Raw genomic sequence first — 24,619 nt, 5'->3', positions numbered from 1 at the left:
CCTATCCCGTGTATCCCATACCCCATGTCCCCCTCTCTCCGCGCTCCATATCCCGTGTCCCTATCCCACAGCCTGATCCCATACCCCGTGTCCCGCTCTCTCCGTGTCCCAGATCCCGTGTCTCTGCCCCACACCCCGTGTCCCTACTCCATACCCCGTGTCCCACATCCCGTGTCCCTGTCCCATATCCCGTGTCTCTATCCTATACCCCCTGTCCCATACCCCGTGTCCCTATCCCATATCCCGATCCCACACCCCGTGTCCCGCTCTCTCCGTGTCCCTGTCCCACACCCCGTGTCCCTATCGCATATCCTAATTCCATACCCCGTGTCCCGCTCTCTCCGTGTCCCTATCCCGTGTCCCACATCCCGATCCCACACCCCGTATCCCTATCCCACACCCCTATCCCACTCCCCCGTCCCGCTCCTCTCCCAGCGCGGCCCGGGCCGTGTGGGGGCCGCGGCTGCTCCGGGCGTTGCCGCGGGGCGCTGTGGGAAGCGCGCAGCCATTGGCGGGCGGCGGGCGCGCAGCTCGGATTGGCTGCGGGCGGCGCGCCCGGGGCCGGCGCGGCCGCTGATTGGCCGGGCGGCCGCTCGCAGTCCCCGCCCCGCGCGATGCGGTCACGGAGCCGCCGCCGCGCCCCCGCCCCGCGGTTTGAATGTGAAGCGCAGCCGGAGCGCTCGGAGCCGCCGCCGCCGCCGGGGGGACCCGCCAGGTGAGGCCGGGCCGGGCCGGGCGGGCGGCCGGGGCTGGGGTGGCCCTGCGCGCCGGCGGCCCCGCAGCCGCCCCCGCGCCAACTGCGCCCCGCACCGCGCTGGGCGCTGGGCCCGCGGCGCGGCCACAGGCGCAGCACACCCTGCTGGGCCCTTCGGCCCGCCCCCCGCCGCCCGCCATTGGCTGCGGCCGCTGGGCCTGCACGGCCCGCGCCCCTCATTGGCTGCGGCGGCTGCCAGTCCGGGGTGGCGGGAGGGGGAGGGGAGCGGGGTAGTGTGAGCGCTCGGGGGCCGCCCGGTCCCGCCGCCCCCGCCCGACCTGGAGCCAGCTTGTAGGGCCAGGCTGTAGGGCCAGCCTGCGGGACCGCCGGCTTGGGGCCAGCCTGCGGGGCCGGCCTGCCGGGCGGCGGCAGGTCTGACGGAGCGGCCCCGACCCGCCCGCGGCTGAGCGGCCTGGCGGGGCCGGTCCCGCCCGCCCCGGCACCGCCTCGTCCCGCGGGAAGGCGGTGTGGCCGGAGCGGGGCCGGGACGATCCCGGCACAGCCTCGGCACGGGAGCCGTTCCCGGTGCGGTCCCCGGGCAGGGCCGCTCTCGGCCCGGCTGGGCGGTTGTTCTCCGTCAGGGCTCGGCGTTCATTTGACCGAAGTGCGTGATGCGTTAAGCACATTTTAGGGGTTCTCGAGGCCTTTTCTGCAGGCACGTGTCATAACGTAACACAGAACACTGTACCACTCCAGCTGAAGTGCCGCCAGCGTGTTTTGTAGGGGAAAACAAACATGAAGAGCTAGGGAAGAGATAGAACAGGTCAAAATATGCTGGTGAATGTGAATTCGTGTACAACACTATGCACAAGTAAACCCCCAGAAGAAAGGGAAACGGGAGGCAGGATGCTCAAGGGGAGTATTAACTTTGTACAATATATATTGGAATCTGAATTCCTCCTTAATAATAATTTAAATCAAGAGGATACTGTTGCTGTCTTTTTAAATTCCATAGGTGCCATAGCTGATGTAAAAACTGTGTCAGTAAAGCTCACTGCCTTTGCAAGTGTGGCTGAATAAAACGGTATTTATTGCAACGATAATCAGCATAAACCAACTCCAAAATAGGACAGGTGAATTTCAGTCAATCTTACTAATCAGAAACTCCAGGGGAAAACTGGAAATCTTTGCTTCCTCGTTGCATTTATAGACAGTGAACTGTGCTGTTGGTGGCTGGAAGGACGGGCAGGGTTGATGATGGTGTCCTGAGCAACAGCGTGTCCATTAAAGCACAACTTGCTGTTGGAGTGTTACTGTAATATTAATTATTCCAATTAAAGCTGTGAAGTAAATATATCGCTGTGGTACACATGGGAATGTGCGTGGGAGGATTACTGGAGAGGAGCACTATAGAGTTACTGCACAGAGTTACTCTGTAATAAGTATTGCATTTGAATTAGCTTCCACCCTGTCTGAAATAATTTTACAGGGGGCACAGACACTCTGGCTTTGTCTCTTTATAGAAAAGTATTTTCTTTTGACATTTTTCTTTGATAATGAGTATTGGGTTTTTAAACAAGACTTGTTGAGTGTTGGAATTGTTTTATTTACAATTATGTAGGGCAGGACTATTCACCTTTTTTAACCAGGAGCAGATTCCTGAGCTGACAGCAGTTCTGAAAAACCAACCCAAACTCCTGATGTCCTGAATGGGCAGGAGATGATCGTTTGGCTGGACCTGGCTCATGTTTGCTGGCTGTGTGAGCCTCTTCTGGAGTCTGGGGTCGCTAACCCAGGCACTTACCTGTAGCTGGAGAAGTGGGATCTTTCCTGTGCCTGGTGCATGGTGGCTCTTTCGCTGGCTGGGCCTCTGCTGGTGAGGTGTCATCAGGAAGAGCTGACGTGTGGCTTCTGTGGGATCTGCTTTTACAGGTGTAGCTTTAGGACAGATTTTCTGACCTCTGCTTGTAACAAAACTGCTTGTGGGTTTTAGGTTCTGCCAAAATGGAGCTGAGTGATGCCAATTTACAAACTTTAACTGAGTATCTAAAGAAAACACTAGATCCAGATCCTGCTATAAGGCGTCCTGGTAAGTGATTCTCACGAGTGACCAAAAAAGTTCAGTTTGGTTTTGGCTCTTCTGTCTGTGTGTAGCCAACTTGTGGATGTTTATGCAATAACCTCTTACCTCTTTGCAGAAATTCTTGGTATCCTTTCACCCACCCCCCCAAAAAAAAAGAATGATGAAGGATAGATATAAATAATTTTATTTGCTTTTTGTGATTTTTATTTTTCTGTATCCTTGATTTTTTGGTACCATTGTTATTTAAAAACAGTGCTGCTGTTCACAAGATTGACTTCTCTTGGCTTATGGCTTTTACAAGTGGTGAGGAGGCAAAGTTTCCCCCTCCTGCAGGGAACTGAGAGCTGCTGGTGGTGGCAGGAGTGTGGAAGGGCTCAGCAGCAGAGGAGCTGCGGTACCTCTTGTCAGGCTGGTCCCTGTGAAGCTCTGGGGAAGTGTTTGTGTATGGGTCATTTTAAACAGACATTTGAGGAATGGTAGGACTCCCAATGCAGAAAGCAGCTTTTGCTGACCCCCTTTATGTTCCCTTGCAGCTGAGAAGTTCCTCGAGTCCGTGGAAGGAAGCCAGAACTACCCGTTGTTACTCTTAACGCTGCTGGAGAAATCACAGGAAAATGTCATCAAAGTTTGTGCATCTGTGACGTTCAAGAATTACATTAAAAGGAACTGGAGAATTGTAGGTATCCTAGTGAGTAGTTGTGCTAAGACTTGAGCATCCCCTGAGGGCACAGTAAGATATTCTGCAGTAGCCCTGAGCAGTGTGTGTGTCTGTGCTCTGGGAAAGGCAGAGTTCAGAGAACAAGGTCAAGGTGTAACTTAGTAAGAAGGGAGTAAAACCTGGGCTCTTGGAGTCAATTCTATTAAAACAAAACTGGAGCTGGGTGATAAAATGATGAACAAATATTTTTCTCTAATATTTTACAGAAACACAGTACTTAAAGCTCATTTAACTAACATTATTTAAGCTGGAATGATTGTGAAGTGTCTCTCCACATGAGCTGGCCCATTGGGCTTGTATCTGTTGTCAGGGTGTTACAAACGTCCCCAGCCAGCCCTGCAGCTCAAGGTGATGGTATCAGCTTCTCTTCTCTGCTGGGACACAGAATTGTCTGGGGGGGGTTATTTTGGTGCCCTACCAGTTTAACACCTGGAAGTATTTGTTGTGATCAAATAGAAATATTGCTGTTTAATCTCATCCTTTGTTTTGAAGAGGACAGAAACGTTTTTGATTCAGAGCTTTCAGCATTCATGAAACTTATTTAGTGGTGCAAAGTCTTGCATTGAGAGCTGAACTTCGTGAGTGATGAGAGGTTTTAACTGATACTGCTTGTACTTCACTGAAGGTCCTGTTTGTATGTGTCTGAAGAACAGCAGGTGTTTCTTTACTACAGAGAAACTGAAATATTTTATCATTACATCTTAGCTGGTACCTATTTCCAAATTGGCATGTGATTTCTGCCCTCCCCCTCACACCAACAGTGAGGAGCTGCAGCAGTCCTGGCTCTGGTTGTGCTCAGTAACATGAGCACAATTCAGTCTGCCATGACATTTCTAGAACTTTCTCTCTGTGATACTGTGTTCTTAGCCATTTCTCCCAAATTGCATCTTCTGTGGTGTATTTTAAGTAGAAGTAACGTTCTGTTATGGCAGAATTTTTGTAAGTGGCTTCTTTTTATGGATTGCTGATGTAATTCAGGCTGGGATTTTGTTTTGAAGTAGGTGGAGATGCTGTGCAGGGAGTGCATCCCGAGGGCTGTTCCGATTGCTCTGTGGCTTCAAGCACATTGTTTTGTCCAGAGTTGCAGCTTTTGTTTCAGGAGCAGCTGTCTGAACAGAAAATGCAGCCGCAGGCCTGGCTTGCCTCGATCCCGGGCTTTAATTCCGCAGCCTTGAACTTGGTGATCCAAAGCTCAGTAAAAGGGTTTTGCCTGTTCAAGGACTTCAGTTCGTTCAGGCTGGAGCCAGGGAAGAGCTTGCTGGGTTTAATTGATTTCTGAAGTATGTACACAATGTGTACTGTCTGCTTTCATTTCTTTTGAAAAGGTTTCGTTTCTTTGAGAAATCTCCTCAGTAATTCCTTAGGAGGAATTGCTGTTGGTGTTCACTCCACCACGTCTGTCATCTCTCTGAATGCCTAGCCTGAGTCCTGCCTCCCTGCTTGGAGCTTGCCTAGGACGGTTGGAAAAAACTATTGCAAAGTTTTCCAGAAAGACATCATTTCTTTCAGCTTTTCTCAGGTGCTGCTGTTCCACATTCATTGCAGGCAGTGTCTCTAACAGGTCTGGTTCTTCGGTTCTTCAGCAACGTAATAGTTACATAAATCAGTATAAGCAGTTGGTTTCTGAAATGCTGATCATCACTCATTGCCTGGAGTATGCAGAATATGCTCATGACCTAATTATTGTTTTCATTTTAGGTTGAGGATGAACCAAACAAAATATGTGAATCAGACAGGATAGCCATTAAAGCCAACATAGTGCCCTTGATGCTTAGCAGCCCAGAACAAATTCAAAAGCAGGTAACATGCCAATTCCTGGTTATATCCATGAGACTTTGGGAATATTCTAAGCATGTCTAGAGGCTTTGGTTATTTGCAGAGCTCAGTTCTCTTACCAGTGAGCTCACGCTGATCTAAATAACTTGGAGTATTTTGTTGTAGCTACTTTTACCTATCTTATTTTTTAAAGATACTTATTTTTTAAAGATAATTACTGTATAATCTTATAGTAAGTTCTAGCATTAGGCAGTTGAACAGTAATTCTAGAGTGTGAGACCGTGTGTACATGTTGAGCTTAAAGTGAGATTTTTGTATTTGTGGTGGAAAGTAGTAGATATTTAACCCAATGGTTTTTGAACCTGACAAAAACAAGCAGCATTTTGTGGGATGTTTGCAGCGGGTGGCACTGCTGTGGTTCCTGTGCTGTTCTGCCACGTAACAGCTGCATTCCCTTTCCAGTTAAGTGATGCCATCAGTATTATTGGTCGGGAAGACTTTCCTCAGAAGTGGCCAGACCTGCTGACAGAGATGGTGAATCGCTTCCAGAGCGGGGACTTCCACGTCATCAACGGGGTTCTTCGCACTGCTCACTCTTTATTCAAAAGGTGCTGGGAATAAGGGGGTTTGTGGATGGATTGTAAACTTTCTGTTCAGCTGTCAGACCTGACGTTGGAGATTTACAAAGTCTACAGTTGTGACTTCTGCATATGCCTTTAAGTGGTTATCAAATTGTACACCTTGCCTGGTTTTGAACTGTGTTGTTTACTTCTTGTTTACTTGTTTCAAAGTTCAGCACAAAAAAAAAATTAATTCTGGGTAAGTTAATTTGGTAATAAATGTGAAATATGAATTCTGTTTTTCATGTGTTTCACTTGTCAGGTACCGCCATGAATTTAAGTCAAATGAATTATGGACAGAGATCAAACTTGTTCTTGATGCCTTTGCTTTACCCTTGACAAATCTCTTTAAGGTATTTCATGTTGAATCGTTTCTAAAACAAGTTTAATGTTCTGAATTGCTTTTTGTGGGTGGCTGTAAAATTAAAACTCAAGAACAGTTGTTTTGAAGCTGTTACTGAAGTTCAAGCTAAAGTCATGAAGTGAGACCTAACAGGATTGATGAGGGGAGGAGCAATAACTGTATTTTTTGGTTAAACAAACAAACAAAAAAGTCCCATGACACTTCAATATCTTTTGGTTTTGTACTTGACTAGATCTTGCATTTTTTTCTAGGCAACTATTGAACTTTGCAGCACACATGCAAATGATGCCAGTGCCCTGAAGGTTCTCTTTTCTTCTCTCATTCTAATTGCGAAGCTGTTCTATAGTTTAAATTTTCAGGTGAATCTCCTTTTCTTTTAATGGTTTTGCTTTGGTCTCATGAAGTTGCTATGCTCTTACTATAGAATTCATTTGAGGCAACCTCTAAGGCCGTGCTTTATGGTAAAAATAACAGTTAACGCTGCATCAGCAGTGGAGTAAAGGCACGGGAAGGCTGGGGTTAATTAACAGGTTAGCTTGGCCTTTTTAGGGGAGTCTGTTTAGGGTACAAGCAAATAGTTTATTTGGACATAGTTGTATTCCAGAGCGTTTGCCAGGAGGGTTTTCATTTGGGAGGAGGAGGGAGTAGTGTTTCACTTTGAAGATTGTTTTCCTCAGGTTATTGTCCCTCAGTAGGTTACGAGGTGGATGCACTGCTTACAGTGTAGGTATGTTATCTAAGCAGTGCAGTCAGAAATTAAAATGGAGATTTATGCTTTCCCTTCACAGGATCTTCCAGAGTTTTTTGAAGATAACATGGAAACGTGGATGACAAATTTTCATACTCTTCTAACTTTAGATAATAAACTCTTGCAGACTGATGTAAGTACTGCATAAACCTCCTGGTTTGTCTCTGTGTAGGGGACAGGGTTGACTGTGAGCTTGTGTCTAACTCTGAACAAGGCAGTGTTTTCTTGACTGGGCAAACAAAGGAGTAGAATGACTGTAATGAGGTTTAAGAGAAGTTGCTAAGGAATTTGAGATTCTTAGAGCTATATGTCAGTTATAGGTAAACCCCAGCTGTGCACAGAAACCAAATGACAAATACTTGTCAGTGAGTCGCTCCTTTCAGGGACATTTGCTGAAGTAACCTGACCATTGGCATCGCTGTGCTCAGGTTTCCTGTGCCTCAGCTGGGTCATGCACAGTGTTCTAGGTTTAGGGTATCCTAAAGAGCCTGAACCACTTGAACACAGAGGGCAGGACATCCCTCAGTACTTCAGCATTTGCTGTCTTTGATTAAAGAATTAGTAATTTCCCTGGTGAAAGGTGATACCAAGTTATCAAAACTCACATTATTTTTGTGCATGCTTTCTGCATTTTGAGTGCCAAAGTCTTCCAGATACAGCACAGTAGTTTGCCACTTGATGGAGCCAAAACAACTCTATAATATAATAATTTCTTGACAGCACATAGGGAGGCATGTGAAGGGTATCTTGTGCTTTATTACCCTGCTGCTAAAAGAAGCTTTGCTGCTCTTCTCTCATCTGCCCCCAGCACAGACACTGGTGCAGCTGAACTGGGAGAGGCTGAAAGGTGGGGGTGGAGGGGAGAGGGGCAGACAGAGATGGGGTGGGGTTTGATTGGGATGGCTTTTTAACTCCCGCTCAACTTCCTAAATCACTTGTTGGTTCTAGAAGCATCTGTGCTGATCTGGAGAAGGGGAGAGAACTACAACTGTTCCAGTTTAAAGTATCATATAATGTCTTCTAAGCATATTTTTTCAGTGCCTGGTGTTGTCTTTCTCCTATTACATTTGTAAATTAATTTAATGTAAACTATTTGGTCTGAATAAAGTGCATAGTACCTTGGTTTGAAATGTGGGTATGATTTATAACTCGGAGAGCAGCTGGGATGCAGACCAGCAAAATGCAGCAATTCTAGAACACGATAAAATGATGGTGTAAATATTTCCATGAAATATATGGGTACTTTTAATGTTGAAATAGCGTTGAAGTTTGGATGTTTAAGTTCTTAGTTTTGTTTTATGTGAGGATGAAGAGGAAGCTGGATTACTGGAGCTCTTGAAATCACAAATTTGTGATAATGCTGCTTTATATGCTCAAAAATACGATGAAGAATTCCAGCCCTACCTGCCACGATTTGTAACAGCAATCTGGAATCTGTTAGTCACGACGGGCCAGGAGGTGAAGTATGACTTGGTGAGTTGTTATAAACTGATCTTGTCAGGTTTGGCAATGAATTATAAATTGATCAGTCATACTAAAGCTTTGTGTTCTGTTTGTGGTGCTACAGCTGGTCAGTAATGCAATCCAGTTTCTGGCCTCAGTTTGTGAAAGACCACATTACAAGCATCTGTTTGAAGACCAGAATACATTGACGAGCATCTGTGAAAAAGTTATTGTTCCCAATATGGAATTTAGAGGTAACTTTTGCAGATTTAAGTTTTCAAAAGCACAGTCAAAATCCAATTATAATGACAAGTTGCTCTGCAGGACCAAGAATCGAGGATTCCCTCTTGTGTACTTTGGTGCTTAGATTCAAACCCAAGTTTATGCAGCAGATTGTCCTGTGGGCTTTGTAGAATTGGATAAATATACCTGATTTTTCATGTTGAAATCCCAGTGTAGGAAGTCTAGGTCACGTGCCAGCAATAAATTTCCTTGCTTAAAGTGAGTCTCAGAATAATTCAAGGAGCCTAAATAGTCAGGAATATCAGGCCTTGTAATGTCTAGTTCTCCAGGTTCTGATGGGCTCATATTGATCCTGTTATTTACAGTGCAGTGAAGATGTATTGCAGTGATAAGGAGCTGCTCTCTTTAAAGTCTGTAGCTCTGGAAGCCTTTTTAAATACACCTAGTGTTGAATATGCCTTAGAGGTTTGGGGTTTGGTTTGGGTTTTTTTTTAATCAATACTTTGGCTCTTGAGTATGAAAGACTTAATTTGTGGGACAGGAGAAAGCTTAACAGTCTAGTCTGGCCAGATATTTCTGATTAATTTGTGTTAATGTTATAGAACAGTCCTTGGAAAAACTAGAAAGTTGTTGATGATACACCTCTTTATGTAAAAACCAGAGATCTCAGTATTTAAACTTCTCTGTATTTTATATTTTCAGCGGCTGATGAAGAAGCATTTGAAGATAATTCTGAAGAATATATAAGAAGGGATTTGGAAGGATCTGGTAATCTACAGATTTATACTAAGAACACTTGGTCTTTAAATGTAGCTCTGAAGAGCTGAAGCAATTTACTGAAGCTTTTATAACTTCATTTTGAAATTGAGGAGGTTTCCACACACCACCCCCCCCAAGAGATTTTCTCCAGTCTTGGATCAAGTCTGCCTGTCTCAGTGTCTTTGTTTTGAACAGTGTTTTTATAGGGCTTTGTCCTTAATTGGGTTGTGAGTGGTGGACAAAACTCAAGGAATGTTTTTGAACTTTTTTCAAGAAAACATTTTATCATTCTTATCCAGTATTGTCTGCCTTTTACATATCTGTAAAGCTTTTATTTGTTAGCTCCTTCTGCTTTTAAACAGAATTGAGGTAGGATGTATTTGTATTCTTCAGAGATTACTTTTTAAATGTCCTCTATTGCATTTGAATTGACTGGCTTTCTTGCTGTTTCTTCTGTCAGTAAATTGAATGGAAGGCCACAGAACCTTTTTTTTTTTTTTCCCTCTCTTGAAACAATTTTTTACAGACTTTGTTTGCTTGTGTTTTTTTGGCATTTGGGTATTTTTTACAAAAATGTCCTTACAGGTGTGGTGGGCCAGCAACTGGCTCATGCTCCACCCTGCTACAGTGGGATGAGTAGAAGTGAGAAGACTGATGGATAAAGACAGTTTAGGTGAAAGAAAGAGGAAGAAAAGAGGAGAGAAGTCAATGGCTCACCACCACCCACAAGTAGATTTTTGCCCAGCCTGTCTCTGAGCAAGGGCTACCTCTCCCCAAACCCTCTCTCCTCAGTTTTTATTGCTGAGCATGTCATTACATGGCGTGGAGTATCCCTTTGGTCAGCTTGGATCAGCTGCCCAGGCTGTGTCCCCTCCCAGCTGCTTGCCTGCCCCAGACTAACTACGGGCTGGGAAGGCAGAGCAGGAGGAAGAGGAAGCCTTGACACTGTGACAGAGCAATTCAGCAGCAGCCAAAACACTGGGTGTTACCAACAGCTTTAGTCACTGGTACAAAACACAGCACCATATGGGCTGCTTGGGAGAAATGTAACTCCCTCCCAGCTAAACCCAGCACGTCTGGGTGCACAGTGCCAAGGCAGTACCACCCCTGGGCCTGGGTGTCTGTCCTGGGTGTGCAAACAGTCCTCTTGGGACAGGGAGTAAAGACTTCAGTGTGCTTGTACACATCATTGGGGGGGATTGTAATAATTAACATGGGCTGTGGCTGTAACTTCAGCAGCTGGCTGTTAATATTTTGATTGCTGTGTTTGTTAACATGAGAAGCTGTGTGCTTTGCTGTATCCGAAGAATCTTTGCTTCTCCTGCAGATATTGACACCAGGCGCAGAGCGGCTTGTGATCTAGTCAGAGGCTTGTGCAAATTTTTTGAAGGACCTGTGACAGGGATCTTCTCTGGATATGTTAATTCTATGCTGCAAGAATATGCAAAGAATCCATCTGTTAACTGGAAGCACAAAGATGCAGCTATTTACCTTGTTACCTCTTTGGCATCCAAAGCTCAAACACAGAAGGTACTTTTATGTTCTCTTCATTGTGATCTGTATGCAGGTATCGTCGTGTGGATGGAGCCTACAGTTCAGTTTAAGCTGCTTCAGAATGAGAGTAACTGCCTGTGCAGCAGGTGATGTTGAGGAATTAATAGCTGTCCATCATACAGTCCTGTGCCAGTTGGTGAATTGGTGGTACCTGACCTGCAGGAAGGCAGGCACAGCACCTGGTGTGACTGTGGGCAGGACATGGGATCAGCCAGACAGAGAAACAAAAAACTGGCTCAAGTCTGGAACCTCTGAGTGGTCTCAAACCAGAGTCTGAAAGCCATGCAAGACAGATTTGAGACAAGCATAGTAAAACACTCTGTACAGTGTTTGATGCAATTTTGCTGAAGGTTCTCAGTCTTTTCCTGAAGTCAGGTGTGTTCTCCTGCCCAGCAGTAGTTATTAACAGTGATGTGTAATGGGGGTCAGCCTGCTAGCAACTGGGAAGCTGCAAAGTTATGCATCCTTTTCTGTGCTGCTTAGTGGTAAATATGGGGTAACATCACCTAGAACACTTCACTGGAAAATACCCATCTGAAAATCCTGATTTAAAAATACACTGCATTTTCCATAAGATAAAACTAAGTAGTCATTATTTTGCTGCTGTAATTCAGAATTGGACTTTGAGTCCTAAACTTTCCCTTTTTAAAAAGCCTATCACAAAAAAAAAAAGTACTAAGATGCTGATATTGTTGATCTAAAATTTTGGCTGCTTATTATTATATATTTGGCTGCAATAATAAGCATGGTATTATTCCTCAGCTCAGAACTGGTAACTTTGAACCTCAGAAGTGCTGCAGCTGAAATCAAGACACTAAAAACATTAAGCAGAAGAAACTGGATGACTGTCTCAAAAGATAATGCAATTTCAGCAATCTCCTCATGTGCATGCATCCTTCAGATTCCTTTTACTAAAAGCACATAAAAATGAGTAAGAAAATTAGTTGGATGTCAGCATCTAAAAACAGACTGGTTTGTTTTTTGTTTTTCCAGCATGGAATAACCCAAGCCAATGAACTTGTTAATCTGACAGAATTCTTTGTGAATCACATTCAGCCTGATTTAAAGTCTGCTACTGGTAAGTTAATGTTAATTTTAACATGGTATTTTTGTGATATGTCAGAACCTTGACAGTGACCGCTGTTCCTGAAGTCTCAAGCACTCCTGTATCAGCATGATTTCGAAGGCAGAGGCTGTTAACACTTGGCTCAGGGTTATGTGAGGTTATGCATGTCTAGATTTAAGGCACATACTTTATTTTATGCTTCAACAATTCTCTTACTATATTCGAAACATAGTGGGTTGTCTCAAAATGTGTAATTGGAGACTTTTAAACTTGGGGCCAGGAGGGGAAATTCCATCTGAAAGAGCTGGACCCTACTCTTAATGGTACTGGGGTGTGATTTGTACCAGAACTGATATTCTAACAGTGCCCATACAGAAATGCAGGAACTAAACAACATAGGAAAACATGGTCTGGATTATTTTTGAAGGGGAAAATGATGACTTAATGCCACCTCTATATATAGGATATGTTCAGTAATCACATTTCTATGGAAAGTATCTACAAAGTTTGAATGTTTTTCTATTTCAGTGAATGAATTCCCTGTGCTAAAAGCGGATGGTATCAAATATATCATGATTTTTAGAAACCAAGTAAGTTTTTCTTTTAATCTTGTAGTAAAAACATAGTGGGGTTTGTTACTTTACACTTGCCAAGCCTAATTTATCACACTTGGCCATATGTTAATTCAACAGGTGTTTGATAGTCATATATAACACTTCCTGCTGAATTTTTAGTTTAGAAAGTAAATGATATTGTTATAAATATCCAATTAACATGTAGTCTACATGCTCTCCATATGCTGTGGGAACACTGAACATCTTAGCTGCTTGGTTCTGTGACACACTCAGACTTTTTCAAGCCAGTGTTAGTCTAAATATGCTCGATTGCTCCTATCATTGCAGAGGATGGTAAAGAGCACAGCAATTTTGTCCTTTACCTTTTCAGACTTGTGAGATGCAGTAAAAAATACATTGATATTATTTCTAAATTTTAGATTACTTTTACTGGTTTTTTTGTGGGTTTTTTTTAAGCTTGATATTCTTTAATTGCCCTTTAAGGCAAAGTAAAGTGGGAAGGGAGATATCTATCAGGAATACCTGTACTTACTGTTGATGAAATGCACCACTGGTGCCTCACTTCAGGGGAAGTGGTGAGAGGAACAGGCACCTCCTGGTTGTCAAGGGGTGATGTAGCACTGGAGGAGCCTTCCAAGACTCCTCCCTCTGCCAGGCTCTGTGTGTCACTGATGGGCTCAGTTGTGCTGCAGCGTTGAACCATCTGTATTTTTTAACATATGTGTAATTTGTTGCTGTATTTTTGTAGGTACCGAAGGAACAACTGCTGGTGTCTATTCCTCTCCTAATCAATCATCTGCAAGCAGAAAGTATTGTGGTCCACACTTATGCAGCCCATGCCCTTGAGAGACTCTTTACCATGAGGGGGACAAATAATACTACCCTGTAAGTTTTCAAACAGAGATACAGTCACTGCCACATGGGTTTTGTGCATTAAGGATGCAAAATATCTTTCATTTAGTGGCATTGCAGTATTGCTGAAGGCTCGAAGTTTGTGACTGTCATCATTAAAGAGCTGTTTGCCTTCACAGCATTACAGCTGCAGAAATGGCACCGTTTGTAGAAGTGCTGTTAACAAACCTTTTCAAAGCACTGACGCTTCCTGGCTCCTCTGAAAACGAATACATTATGAAAGGTAAATGCCTTGGGAGTTCTGCAATACAAGAATAACTTTGTTAACTTGAGGTAAGGGCTTATAGTTACAGGCTCCTGACACTTTTATTTGCAAAACCCAATTTATGCAGACGTGCTGAAGAGGTCCACGCAGCCTGCAATTACTCTCCAGGCTGTATCAAGTCATCTTGGACTAAATTTATGGTACCACTAAACATAATGGTATTGTGGTAAATTATTTCTCAAGTGGTAGTCTCTGTAGTCAGGACAGCTACCTGGGCAAGTGTCAGGAGGAGGTCTGGTCATGGCTAAGAGGATGCTGAGATCTGAGACTCCCAGGATAACTGATGGTCTTGGGAAAGTTGGTTAAACTTCTGTGTTCTATCTGTAGAATGGGAATAACGAGGCTTTGTTTTATCCTTTGTCATGATTGTTCTTGCAGCAGTTCCTCTTTCTTACTGTAGCCAATTCCTAGAGATCCTATTTAACAGTGAAAGGTAAAGGATTTAGGCATATGATGGATGGCAGAGGTGTATTTTGTCTTCAGAAGATAATACTTTCCATTTATTTGCAGCCATCATGAGGAGTTTTTCTCTGCTACAGGAGTCCATAATTCCATACATCCCTTCTGTCATCACACAGCTCACACAGAAACTGCTGGCTGTCAGCAAGGTAAAGAAACAGAACAAAAGGGTCAACTTTTGTGTTTTAGAGCAGTCTTGCTGAAGACTTCTGTATACCTTGGTGGTGTTCTGTTAGAATACTGCAAAGAGTTCAGTATTTTCTGACTAAGCTTAGTTGTAGCAGCCTTCCAGTGAAGTACTGCCTTCCTTTTAGGACATACTTTCGAATCATTCTCCCCTGCTCTCGTGTGAAATTTGGAAGCAGAATATGAACTCTTTCTGTAATGCTGGTTTGTGACAGTATAAATGTTTGCTTGTGCACAGGCCACCATTGCAATAATCTGTTTTTCTCACAAAGTCTTTATTCTTTTCCCATGAGACTTCTGAAGCTAATATTAAATATTGGCATTGAAATATGGGATTAAATTAAATAAATTACCCTCCTGCTTTTGGTGGGTGAAAATCTCTTAGTTTTTTGTTCAGGCTGGGCTCATTCTTAACCATGAACATCAGGGAATGCCTTAGAGTACCTTCATCAGCTGTCCAAAAAATGACTTCTCTGTGTAGTTTGAACTCAGCTGCAGCACATAGGAAGTGTTCAATACAGAATTGACTGGACACTTAAAAGATTGAAAAATAATTTTTTTCCAGTTTTTGTTTTGTGATATTTTAACTGTTTGCTACTTTATATAGAGGTTCTGAAAAACACATGTTTTTAAAATGCCGATTAAAAAAGCTCTTCTTTATGCTTTGAAGGTTTTTACATGTGCTTTTATCTCTGGAATTAACTCCACGAGCGTACTAATAAAGAAGTTATAAGTACTTTATTTCCAAATGCTACTTTAGACTTCAGTTGAACTAAAAAACACATTTATCCAAATAAGTGACTTCATTTGGAAGTTAGGTTTGATTTGTGTGTTTATAACTTGTTTTCAGAATCCCAGCAAGCCCCACTTTAACCATTACATGTTTGAGTCCATCTGCCTGTCGATCAGGATAACATGCAAGGCGAACCCGGAGGCCGTGGGGAGCTTTGAGGAGGCTTTGTTCCTGGTGTTCACTGAGATCCTGCAGAATGATGTGCAAGGTAAGGGCAGCAGGGAGTTCCTGGGCTCTCTTCCTGCACTTCCTCGCTGGGATTTACCTCGTGGCAGGTTTTTCTGTAGCACAGGAAGTCCAGGGGAGGACACAGCACTTTCACAGTCCGAAAGTGTTTGTGTTGTTCCATAGGGTACATCAACAGCATTCACTTATTTTTGAATCACATTGTATTTTTAAAATATCTAGCAATCACTGCTCCAAAGCCTCCTATTATTCTACTTAATTATATTTCCTTGTTTCTAGTAGTTTGTATTCTGTGTTTTGGAGCATTAATTAGGGAGAGGAAATGGAAAGCGAATATATGCAATGCTTGCCAGTTTTTTGAATAATTATATTTGGGAAGTGATACATTTCTCCAGTGTTTTATTTGTTGGAATCCTTGTGTTAATATCATGTTAATGTGGGTTCAGTCAGTAGCTACGTGATTCCTGGGAACTGACAGTGACCGTGTTGGCTGACGCAGTAAATGCCATCATTTCTCTTCCAGAGTTCATTCCATACGTGTTCCAAGTGATGTCCCTACTCTTAGAAATGCATAAAAACGAAATCCCATCATCCTACATGGCGCTGTTTCCTCACCTGCTGCAGCCAGTGCTCTGGGAAAGGACGGGGAACATCCCTCCGCTGGTGCGGCTGCTGCAGGCGTACCTGGAGCGGGGGGCCAGCACCATCGCCAGCGCCGCCGCCGACAAAATCGTGAGCTCTGCACTCCACACGGCCATGGAGGGGGGCAGCTGGGAGGAGCTTTAGTCAGCAGCTGGGCTCGGGCAGAATTTGGGCCTGTACTTTACATTAGTAGTGCTTACACAGAAAGACAAACACTCTGAGTGCAGCCTTTTGGGTGCTTTCATGTTACGTGGGTAAGATGAATCCTGGGGCTGCCCTGCTTTTGTCAGCTGAGATGGAAAATTCCTGCACGTAGTTTTTGCAAGCAGATAAGTTTGGACAATTTTCTTGTCGTTGCTTCATGTTGAACATGTGGACAAGGAGAGCTCTCAGGGATCTGTTCAGAACAGTCCTGAGTGCGTGAGAAGGAGCCAAAATGTGTCTTCCTTGTCCTCAGCTGCAGAAACAGAGTCCTGGTTTAGGTTATGAACACTTTTGCCTTGGTGTATGTCTTAGATAGTAAGGGCTAACATTCTGATAGGTCACATATGAAAAACAGTTGTGTAGAGTCTTATATTTGCTTTTTTTGTAGCCTGGGTTGTTAGGTGTGTTCCAGAAGCTGATTGCCTCTAAAGCTAATGATCATCAAGGCTTCTATCTTTTAAACAGCATCATCGAGCATATGCCTCCGTGAGTATGAGTTCAAATTACATGCAAAGCTAACTTCTGTAGGCTTTAATTACGAAGTGTACAATCATGGCAAATGTTAATCTTCACAACCAAAAATGTCGCATTTATCAGTCAAATCGATTTCAACAATTTTACACGTTTTCTTGTGAAGTGACGTCAGTAAAATCCTAGTGTGAATTGAATAACTGTTCTTTTAAATTTCCAGTGAATCAGTTGACCAGTACAGGAAACAGATCTTCATTTTGCTATTCCAAAGACTTCAAAATTCCAAAACAACAAAGTTTATCAAAAGTAAGTTCCTGGCTCTGAGAAGCTCCAGTGTGACACCAGCAGTTCAGAGTGTGCAGCTGCATGGATCAAGTGTCCTGTGGGTACATGGATGGAGGGGTTCTGGTGACTCCAGGGACTTGCTCCAAATTATTTCTATAATCAAGGGGGGCATAAGGGGCAGTTGCCACAGCAGGTGACACTTATTTCATGAAAACAGAGGGAAAGGAATTAAAATAAGGGACAAGATTTGTGTAGTCCTCTACCTTTGCTACTGTGTGTGATGTCATTACTTACTTGAAAGTGTCTCCCATTTAATCTCCACTAATAGCAGCAAACTTTCCCTCTCACACAGCACAGCAACACTGACCACTGTTGGATGGAGTTTCTGTTAGTACTGGGAAATATTCCATGCTTTTGTGTCATTTTTTGCCTTAACATGACTAAAGTTATTTATAAAGGTTTTATGTTAAACTGACAAAGCTGTGACAAATTACTGAAATACATAGACAAGATTGTCATACTGATGAAAACATTTTAATGATATTATCTCTACACAAATTACACAATGTCTGTTACTTAATCCTATAAAATCTGATTAATGCCCCTGATAGGAGCAAGAATTACAAGGTTGCTCATAATGGTCTTCCACAGACAAAATCAAAGCGATGCTTTCAGTGTTTTAACGTTTTAAGTGTTGTGATACATGAGAAGATGAGCAGTTTTTAGGCCAACTTCAAGGCAGCAAGTTAATGTACTTCACTAGAAGTGAACATTTATAAAGGCTGCAGGTTCTATCCCCTTGAAAAACTTGTTAGAATGTATTTTGCTGCTGACTCTGAAGCTGTTCTTTGGCTTTCATGTTGAGTTTTAATTTGAGCTTTTTCTTGTTACAGGCTTTCTCGTCTTCATTAACTTGTATTGCATAAGATATGGGGCATTAGCTCTGCAGGAGATATTTGACAGCATACAGCCAAAGTTAGTATGTTTTGTTCATTTGGGTTGTGTTTAAGACTGCTGTGTAATTTTGATCTTTGGAGTAGGAAAGAGTTGTCTCTTTAGCTAAACTGGCAAACTGTGTTTGTCACTAATTTGACTGGCCAGGTGTTTCTCCTTTTGTGGTTCATTTATTTGTCTAGCAGTTTTTCTTATTTTCTGCCCACAGTTCTTCATTGATAGTTCGAGCTACTGATCTCCTAAGGAGGTCATAAAAAGTCTTTATCCTGTGCAAAAAGTTTGTATATGCAAGTGTCTACTGCAACAGGGCAGCATCTTAACAAATTATCTTGTATTCTCTCTTTCCTAGTGATTCATATTGTTTCTGGTTTTCTTCTGTCACCATGAGGCTGATAAGGCTTTCCAATGCTTTTTCTCTCAATTTCATAATAGGATGTTTGGAATGGTTTTGGAGAAGATTATAATTCCTGAAATCCAGAAAGTGTCTGGGCAAGTTGAAAAGAAAATCTGTGCTGTTGGCATTACAAAAATATTAACAGAATGTCCTCCCATGATGGACACTGAGTACACCAAGCTGTGGTAGGTACCACACTTCTTTAGGTTCTGCTAGTGAGGCTCTTGGAGTTCTTGTGTTCTTTCTGAAAAGCTAGGCCCAGTTTTGACTTGTAACTCTGTTCTAGTCAGGAGACCTGAGAATACTCACAGCCTGACAGAGAGATTGTAATATCTTAGCTTGAGAGTGCAATTTTGGGGAAAGCTATCTGGGAAGATTGTAGGCCAGTCCAGCAGTCCAGGGTATCAGGAAGTCTGAATGCAATGACAACAACTGGATCCAGACCCGATCCCTGGACTAAAACTTTTTTTTTAATGTACTTAGAGGAAAGCTGTAATCAGGAAAAGAATTGCTTTTCTTATGTGTGTTTCATGACAACTTGACCTGATAAATAAATATATTGCTCATGCTATTAATATAAACACCTCCTTTGGGCCTATAAAATACCCAGATCTGCAGTTCTAGTCCAGCTTACCTTGGACATTTACACTTCCAGTAGCTAAGCAAGTACCTGCAAAGGCTAAATTATGAAGGGTTCCAAGTAATTTGAGCATTCTTGTAAAATACAGCCTGTCCTAACATATTTTTAAGTGCTCCAGTGTTCTCCTCCCCTCTCTACACCCAGGATTCCTTTGCTGCAGGCCCTCATTGGCCTCTTCGAGCTGCCGGAGGATGACACGATCCCTGACGAGGAACACTTCATCGACATCGAGGATACTCCAGGCTATCAGACTGCCTTCTCCCAGCTAGCCTTTGCTGGGAAAAAAGAACACGATCCTGTAGGTCAAATGGTGAACAATCCTCGAATCCATCTGGCACAGTCTCTTCACAAACTGTCCACAGCGTGCCCAGGCAGGGTAGGTGACTCGTGCACTCGCATCCTAATGCTGCATTCAGCCTCTGAGAGAATGGGTCTCTCTGCTAATGTTTGATAATCAGCAAAATGAAGTGGGTCATAAGCAGAATGCAAGATCTTGCTGTGTGTTATTCTTTACTGGAACATAGCTTTTGAGAGTGTTTTCTCAGTAAGCTTAGAAAGGCCATATTTTCACAGCACTTACTTAAGCAATAAGCTTAACTATGCCATTTCAAAAATGAAAATTTACCCACTTGATGGCCTATAACTAACCCTTGTCTCCAGTTCAATTGCATGTACTTAGGAAATTCAGGCAGCTCATATTAAATTAGAAAAATTGAGTGTGCAGTCAACTCCCTTACCCTGTAGTATCTTTGTTTTGTTCAAGATTTTAGTAAGTAAAGACTGCCTGAGAGATGAGCGACTTTCCCCGTGGATAACTGCTGCTCTCAATATATCATGTGTTAACACATCATTGACAGGGTGTGGCAGTGGGCTGAGTATCACTGACACCTCTGCTCTGCCCTGTGCTTTAAGGTTCTCTCCATGCTGAGCACCAGCCTGAACGCAGAAGCGTTGCAGTATCTCCAAGGATACCTCCAAGCTGCAAGTGTGAGTCTGCTCTGAGATATTCCACGAGCAAGATCAAAAGCTGGTTTGTTACACAGAAGGTTGACACTGACTTTTTTTTCTAGCAGAGCTCAGAGAAAACGAAAAATGCTGCTTGAAATTGTATTGCAGATTCCATCTTGTAAAAGATAAACGTGGCTTTAAGGCAAAACTGAAAGAATTTCTGGTTTGTGTACTCCTAGCTAAAGGTGGCCAACTTCCATTCCCAGTCTGATTTTCAAAGGGAGTAGTCATAGCGGTTTGGTATGGGATTTTATTTGAAATCTGCATCTGCAGTGTTTGGATAATACTTGGAATTGTATGGAGAGCACTGGCTGTAGAAACTCACTTCAGTCACTAAAATTCCTTTTCATTTTAATGTTGTCCTTTGTATTTCTTTTGTCTTTCCTTAAACTTTATCTAAATTGTGAATAAATAAGAAGTACTTGTTTAAAATGCCTGTCACTGTGCGCTTACTGTTTTAGAAGAATGTAGCTGGTTTAAAAAAAGAGGTTTTACACTTAGGTAGAATATAAAATAGTGGGACTGTGAGGATTTTCTATAAGTAGTAGTTTAATTACATTTTAGGATCATACAGAGCAGATCTAAAACTTTGGGAGAAGAGCTAGAGCTATTGTCACTCTTGATACTCATTGACAGGCACATCCCTTCTCCTGGAACAGGTCGTGTGAGAGCCGTGCAGTGAGGACAGGTGATCCCCTGGGAGCAGGGATCAGGCTCCAGGTGGGGTTTTCCTGTTGCATTGAAACAAAAGCAGTGATCTTGGAGTTAACTCAGATGTTCTCCCTGTCTCCTCATAAATGGACTGATTAGGTTTGGTGACCTTGACTTTGAAGTGCATCAGTTGGACTTGTTAGTTCTGGCTCTTGAAGTGGGCAGGGAAATGCCTGAGCCTCGTGTGCCCCAGGGGGCCTGAGCACCAAGCCCCCAGACCATGGGCTCTCAGAGCACTGGTCCTGCAGGGATAGGAATAAATTGAATTATAGAAAACTCCTGAATAAGAGTGAAGTCTCAGACTTACGTGATATTAAGCAGTGTTGTACATGACAGAATTTTTTTAGTTGTTTGTGCACAGACATTCTGGAGGTGACTTGAATCAGGACTGGTGTTTTGTATTTGTATTAGTTAATGCCTATTGGAGCTGGGCCTTGTGTTAAGAAAGTTGCTGAATTTACTGAGGGAGGAACAGGGCAGAATCAGCTGTCTTTCAGTTCTTCCTGGTACCTGGAAGTGCATCCTGGCCATAGCTCTTATACGTAAAGAAATTAGTTGCCTGTTAGATAATGGATTTAAATAACTAAGTGCCTGAAAATGTAGTAAAAGAGTCAGCATCAGCAGGTTTTTCGTACCTGGTCTGTCAGGGAGTGTCAGGCCCTCGTTCATAGATGTGAAGTGACAGCAGTGCTCAGAGTGAAGCACTGCAGGGGTGATCCTGAAGAGCATCTGCCTTAGTGCTGCCGAGACAGACTGTGCTGTGTTCAGAGCTCCTGGCAGCAGGAATGCCACAGACAGGCTGGAACCACAGGGACACACGTGACATCTGCGAGGAGCTGAGCGCCTGCCTCGAATGTCAGCGTTAACTGAGCCGTGGTCCTCCTCAACCCGCAGGCCAGAAGGATACTCGGAGCTCTGCTCTGCAGCTTTGCCATTTTCCCTGGATAATACGGAGAACAATTCTACAGAGAACTTGCAGACCTTTTTTTCCTGCCATGCTCAAAGAACCAAACTGGAAGGGTGCTGGTGGCCGTGTCCCAGTACTGTGCCTGCAGCCCTGTGCTGGATGGAGCGGGGCCTCACGTTGGACCATCTCACTTGGGCAGCTCCAAGCAAGATTTCTTCAGAAACTCAGAGGTTGCTGAGATGTGTAAGGAAACAGATGCTTCTTGCCTTACCAGTACCAGCATGGATGGAACTGGACAGGATTCACAGCAAGAAGCCGGAATCTGTTAGAGAGATGGCCAAAGCAAAATTGGCTCTTCTAAATGGAAAATTATCAGTGAGGCTTGATGTTCACTGTCTTGCACTCCTTGCAACTCCTTGTGTGACTTTGTTGTTGGATAGACATTCCGTGTGAATAAGTGCCTAAGTGACTTCAGATCAGCACCATCAAATACCACATTAGTCCTTCAGCTGACTCAGAGCTGAGTAACTCAGACTGTGTAGACACGGCTGTGGCACTGCTGGTGACGTGTTCCTTAGTGCCAGCACACTGTGCAGGTTTTGTGAGGGGTGTGAGGGTCTGTGCAGAGCACTGCCCTTCAGGGCAGTGAGTGCTCAAGGCAGTGCAGGCTTGTGCCATCAACACTGCCCTCTCTGCACCCAGGAGGGACCTCCCTGCTCCTGCTGACACCTCCCGTTCTCAGGATTCAGAAGGCCAAGTCCCACCTACATTTATCTGTTCATTTGGTGGAAGCTGATGCAAGCCATGTTGTAACAGTTTTTTGCAAGACTCTGTTGGGCAGTTGGGCAAACACCAGTTCCTTTGGAAAGCTCAGGCTGGGAACACCTGAGGACCTGGGAGCATCTAATTCAGTGCAGTGAACTGCCTGCCACTCAGATCTTCTGAAACACTTCTGAAAACACGGAGCCAATTCTTACTTGCAACTGATAATGGTACAAGATCATTCAAATTCAAGTGTAAGAATGTTACTTGCTGCTTTCTGAGTGTGAAATGGGCAAAGGGATGCCTGTTTTTGGATCTTTTGGCACCGTGGAACTCTAATCTACTCTCCTTTCCTGGAGCCTACTGACTGATTTGGGGTTGCCAGCTTCTAAATTATGTTCTGAGGCTTTTGTAACAGAAGAAATACCTTACTGTTGGTTCAAAAACCCAAAACCAAACCCTCTCAAGACCAGTGTGTTTTCTTGTTTCCTTGGGCTGTGAATGGGCCTCGACACTGCCAGCACTGCTGCCAGTGGGCAGCACATGCAAAAGCAAAAACTCTGTTTCTCTGTTTCTTCATGTACCTGTGTGCTGAGATTTCAGCCATTTACTTCCAGCAATTCTCTGATGAGGCCAGACATTGATTTTTGTCTTGAAACAGCTTCATCCTTTCTTAGAAATGAGAGTTTCTCAGTACCTGGGGATTCCACCAACCAGCAGCAGCCAAGGGCAGAGCTGTGCCCATTCTTCCAGCCCCCAGCAGAAGTACCACAGGCATTTCTCCCATTCCAGGCTTTTGCTGTGGAAATTGCGCAGTTGTTCACTGACACACAGGTGCTCCAGGCAGGGCTCCTCTGGGAAATCCCTCAGTAAAGACACCCAGCTCTCAGAAAGCAGCACAAAGGCTTTGTTTCCCCTTAGCTTTTACCCTTTCTTATTTAAATGAAGTAATTCTTGGCTTTCCTGTAGTATCGAGGAAATGTTCCGGGCAGCAGTGGCAGGGCCCTCACAGGCCAGGAAAGGCTCAGTGGCTGCTGGTGACAGCTCAGGCAAAGTGACTGAAGGCTTAAAAGTTCTCTCTCAAAATAGGAACCTTCTAATTCACATGAGCTCACAGCTTATGCTGGACTTGCTGTATTGCATTCAAGATGAGAGCAGAAGAAAATATTATTAAAGTAATAAATCTTAAGTAAAAGATATTTTGGTACAAAGGAGTAATGTGTCAGAAAAGCAGAATAACAGGGCTTAGCTCAGCTAGTTCATCTAGGTCCTAGTAAAAAGTTTTCATTTTCTAAGGCTGTGGAGAGAAATTCACACTCTTGGGTTTGTGCCTGATATAAAGTAAGTATTTAACAAAGAAAATATATTAATAACAAATATCAGATTTCTCCATGAACATCTGAAAATACTGGCGTTACAGTACTGCTTCCTTACAAAAGAAAATGAAAGTTTAAAGTATTTTACAAATTACAATGTAGAAAAAGGTCTCTGTCCTTGTTTAAGCTGCTGTGCAAAGAAGAGTGGAAAAGTCTTTTGGAACGTTTTTGAGTAATTAATAATCATTCACAGGATAGAGGAGTAAATGCCTTTCCATGCAAGAACAAATGTGTTGGCTATTTGACATGTGCCAAAATACTCCTCAGGCCTTTGAATTCCGTGTGTATTTGCTTCAGTTATGTTCAGTTTTGTGATCTGGCTGCAGAAGCTTTCTGTCTCGACTGCAAATTTTACACATGCCCAGGCGTTCACAGTTCTCTGGAAAAAGAGAACATAAACCTGAATTTTTACTGTAACTTGCTTTGGAATTCCCTGTCTCCACATAACTTTCTAGAAAAAACCTCCACAAACGTTTCATTTCAGGTAACACTGAGCCTTGCAGTAGTGATTGCACAGCAGCTGAAATTTCATTTCCTTCTGAAATGTGACTGTTGCTGGCTTGGAATAATTAAAGCATCCTAACAGCACATAGTATTATGCAAGAGACCACAAGAACACATGACTAAGTGTTTAAATGTGATGTGGGATATATATCTATATACTTACATGCTGGAGAATGTCTTTTCAATGCTATGTTTGTTGATTTTTTTTTTTTTCCCCCCAGTGTGTGATGTATTTTCTTTATGGTATCTTTGGGATCCATGTCAGTATTAAATGAAGAAATGCATATGGAGCTTTAGATATACTGGGGTTTCTTTCT

The 24,619-nt window shown here is 43.3% G+C and overlaps 1 protein-coding gene across 1 annotated transcript; it reads left to right on the top strand.

Moving 5' to 3' along the window:
- Nucleotides 1-608: 608 nt before the first annotated feature.
- Nucleotides 609-24,598, top strand: CSE1L (chromosome segregation 1 like). Its single transcript, XM_050314086.1, has 25 exons — nt 609-715; nt 2,688-2,783; nt 3,311-3,453; nt 5,194-5,295; nt 5,734-5,879; nt 6,154-6,244; nt 6,507-6,614; nt 7,044-7,136; nt 8,309-8,476; nt 8,571-8,700; nt 9,392-9,457; nt 10,776-10,978; nt 11,996-12,080; nt 12,597-12,658; nt 13,392-13,528; nt 13,675-13,778; nt 14,331-14,428; nt 15,316-15,466; nt 15,968-16,176; nt 16,679-16,776; nt 16,982-17,067; nt 17,940-18,021; nt 18,433-18,579; nt 19,179-19,410; nt 19,947-24,598. The coding sequence occupies exons 2-25, from the start codon at nt 2,699-2,701 to the stop codon at nt 20,034-20,036; spliced, it is 2,916 nt and encodes a 971-aa protein (XP_050170043.1). The 5' UTR covers nt 609-715; nt 2,688-2,698; the 3' UTR covers nt 20,037-24,598.
- The last annotated feature ends 21 nt before the right edge of the window (nt 24,599-24,619 follow it).

The sequence above is a fragment of the Myiozetetes cayanensis genome, unplaced genomic scaffold (genome assembly GCF_022539395.1).
Source record: "Myiozetetes cayanensis isolate MyiCay16 unplaced genomic scaffold, myiCay2020 scf19, whole genome shotgun sequence".
In the NCBI taxonomy this organism is placed as follows: Eukaryota; Metazoa; Chordata; class Aves; order Passeriformes; family Tyrannidae; genus Myiozetetes; species Myiozetetes cayanensis.
The sequence above is the reverse complement of the archived record's forward strand: the minus strand, read 5'-3'. Positions and strand labels throughout refer to the sequence as shown.

Bases quoted from the DNA above. Each gene is read 5' to 3' on its own strand.
- CSE1L (XM_050314086.1), top strand. From the start codon at position 2,699: ATGGAGCTGAGTGATGCCAATTTACAAACTTTAACTGAGTATCTAAAG. The intron at 8,701-9,391 runs GTAACTTTTGCA...TTATATTTTCAG, and splicing joins TCCCAATATGGAATTTAGAG to CGGCTGATGAAGAAGCATTT. The intron at 14,429-15,315 runs GTAAAGAAACAG...ACTTGTTTTCAG, and splicing joins AACTGCTGGCTGTCAGCAAG to AATCCCAGCAAGCCCCACTT.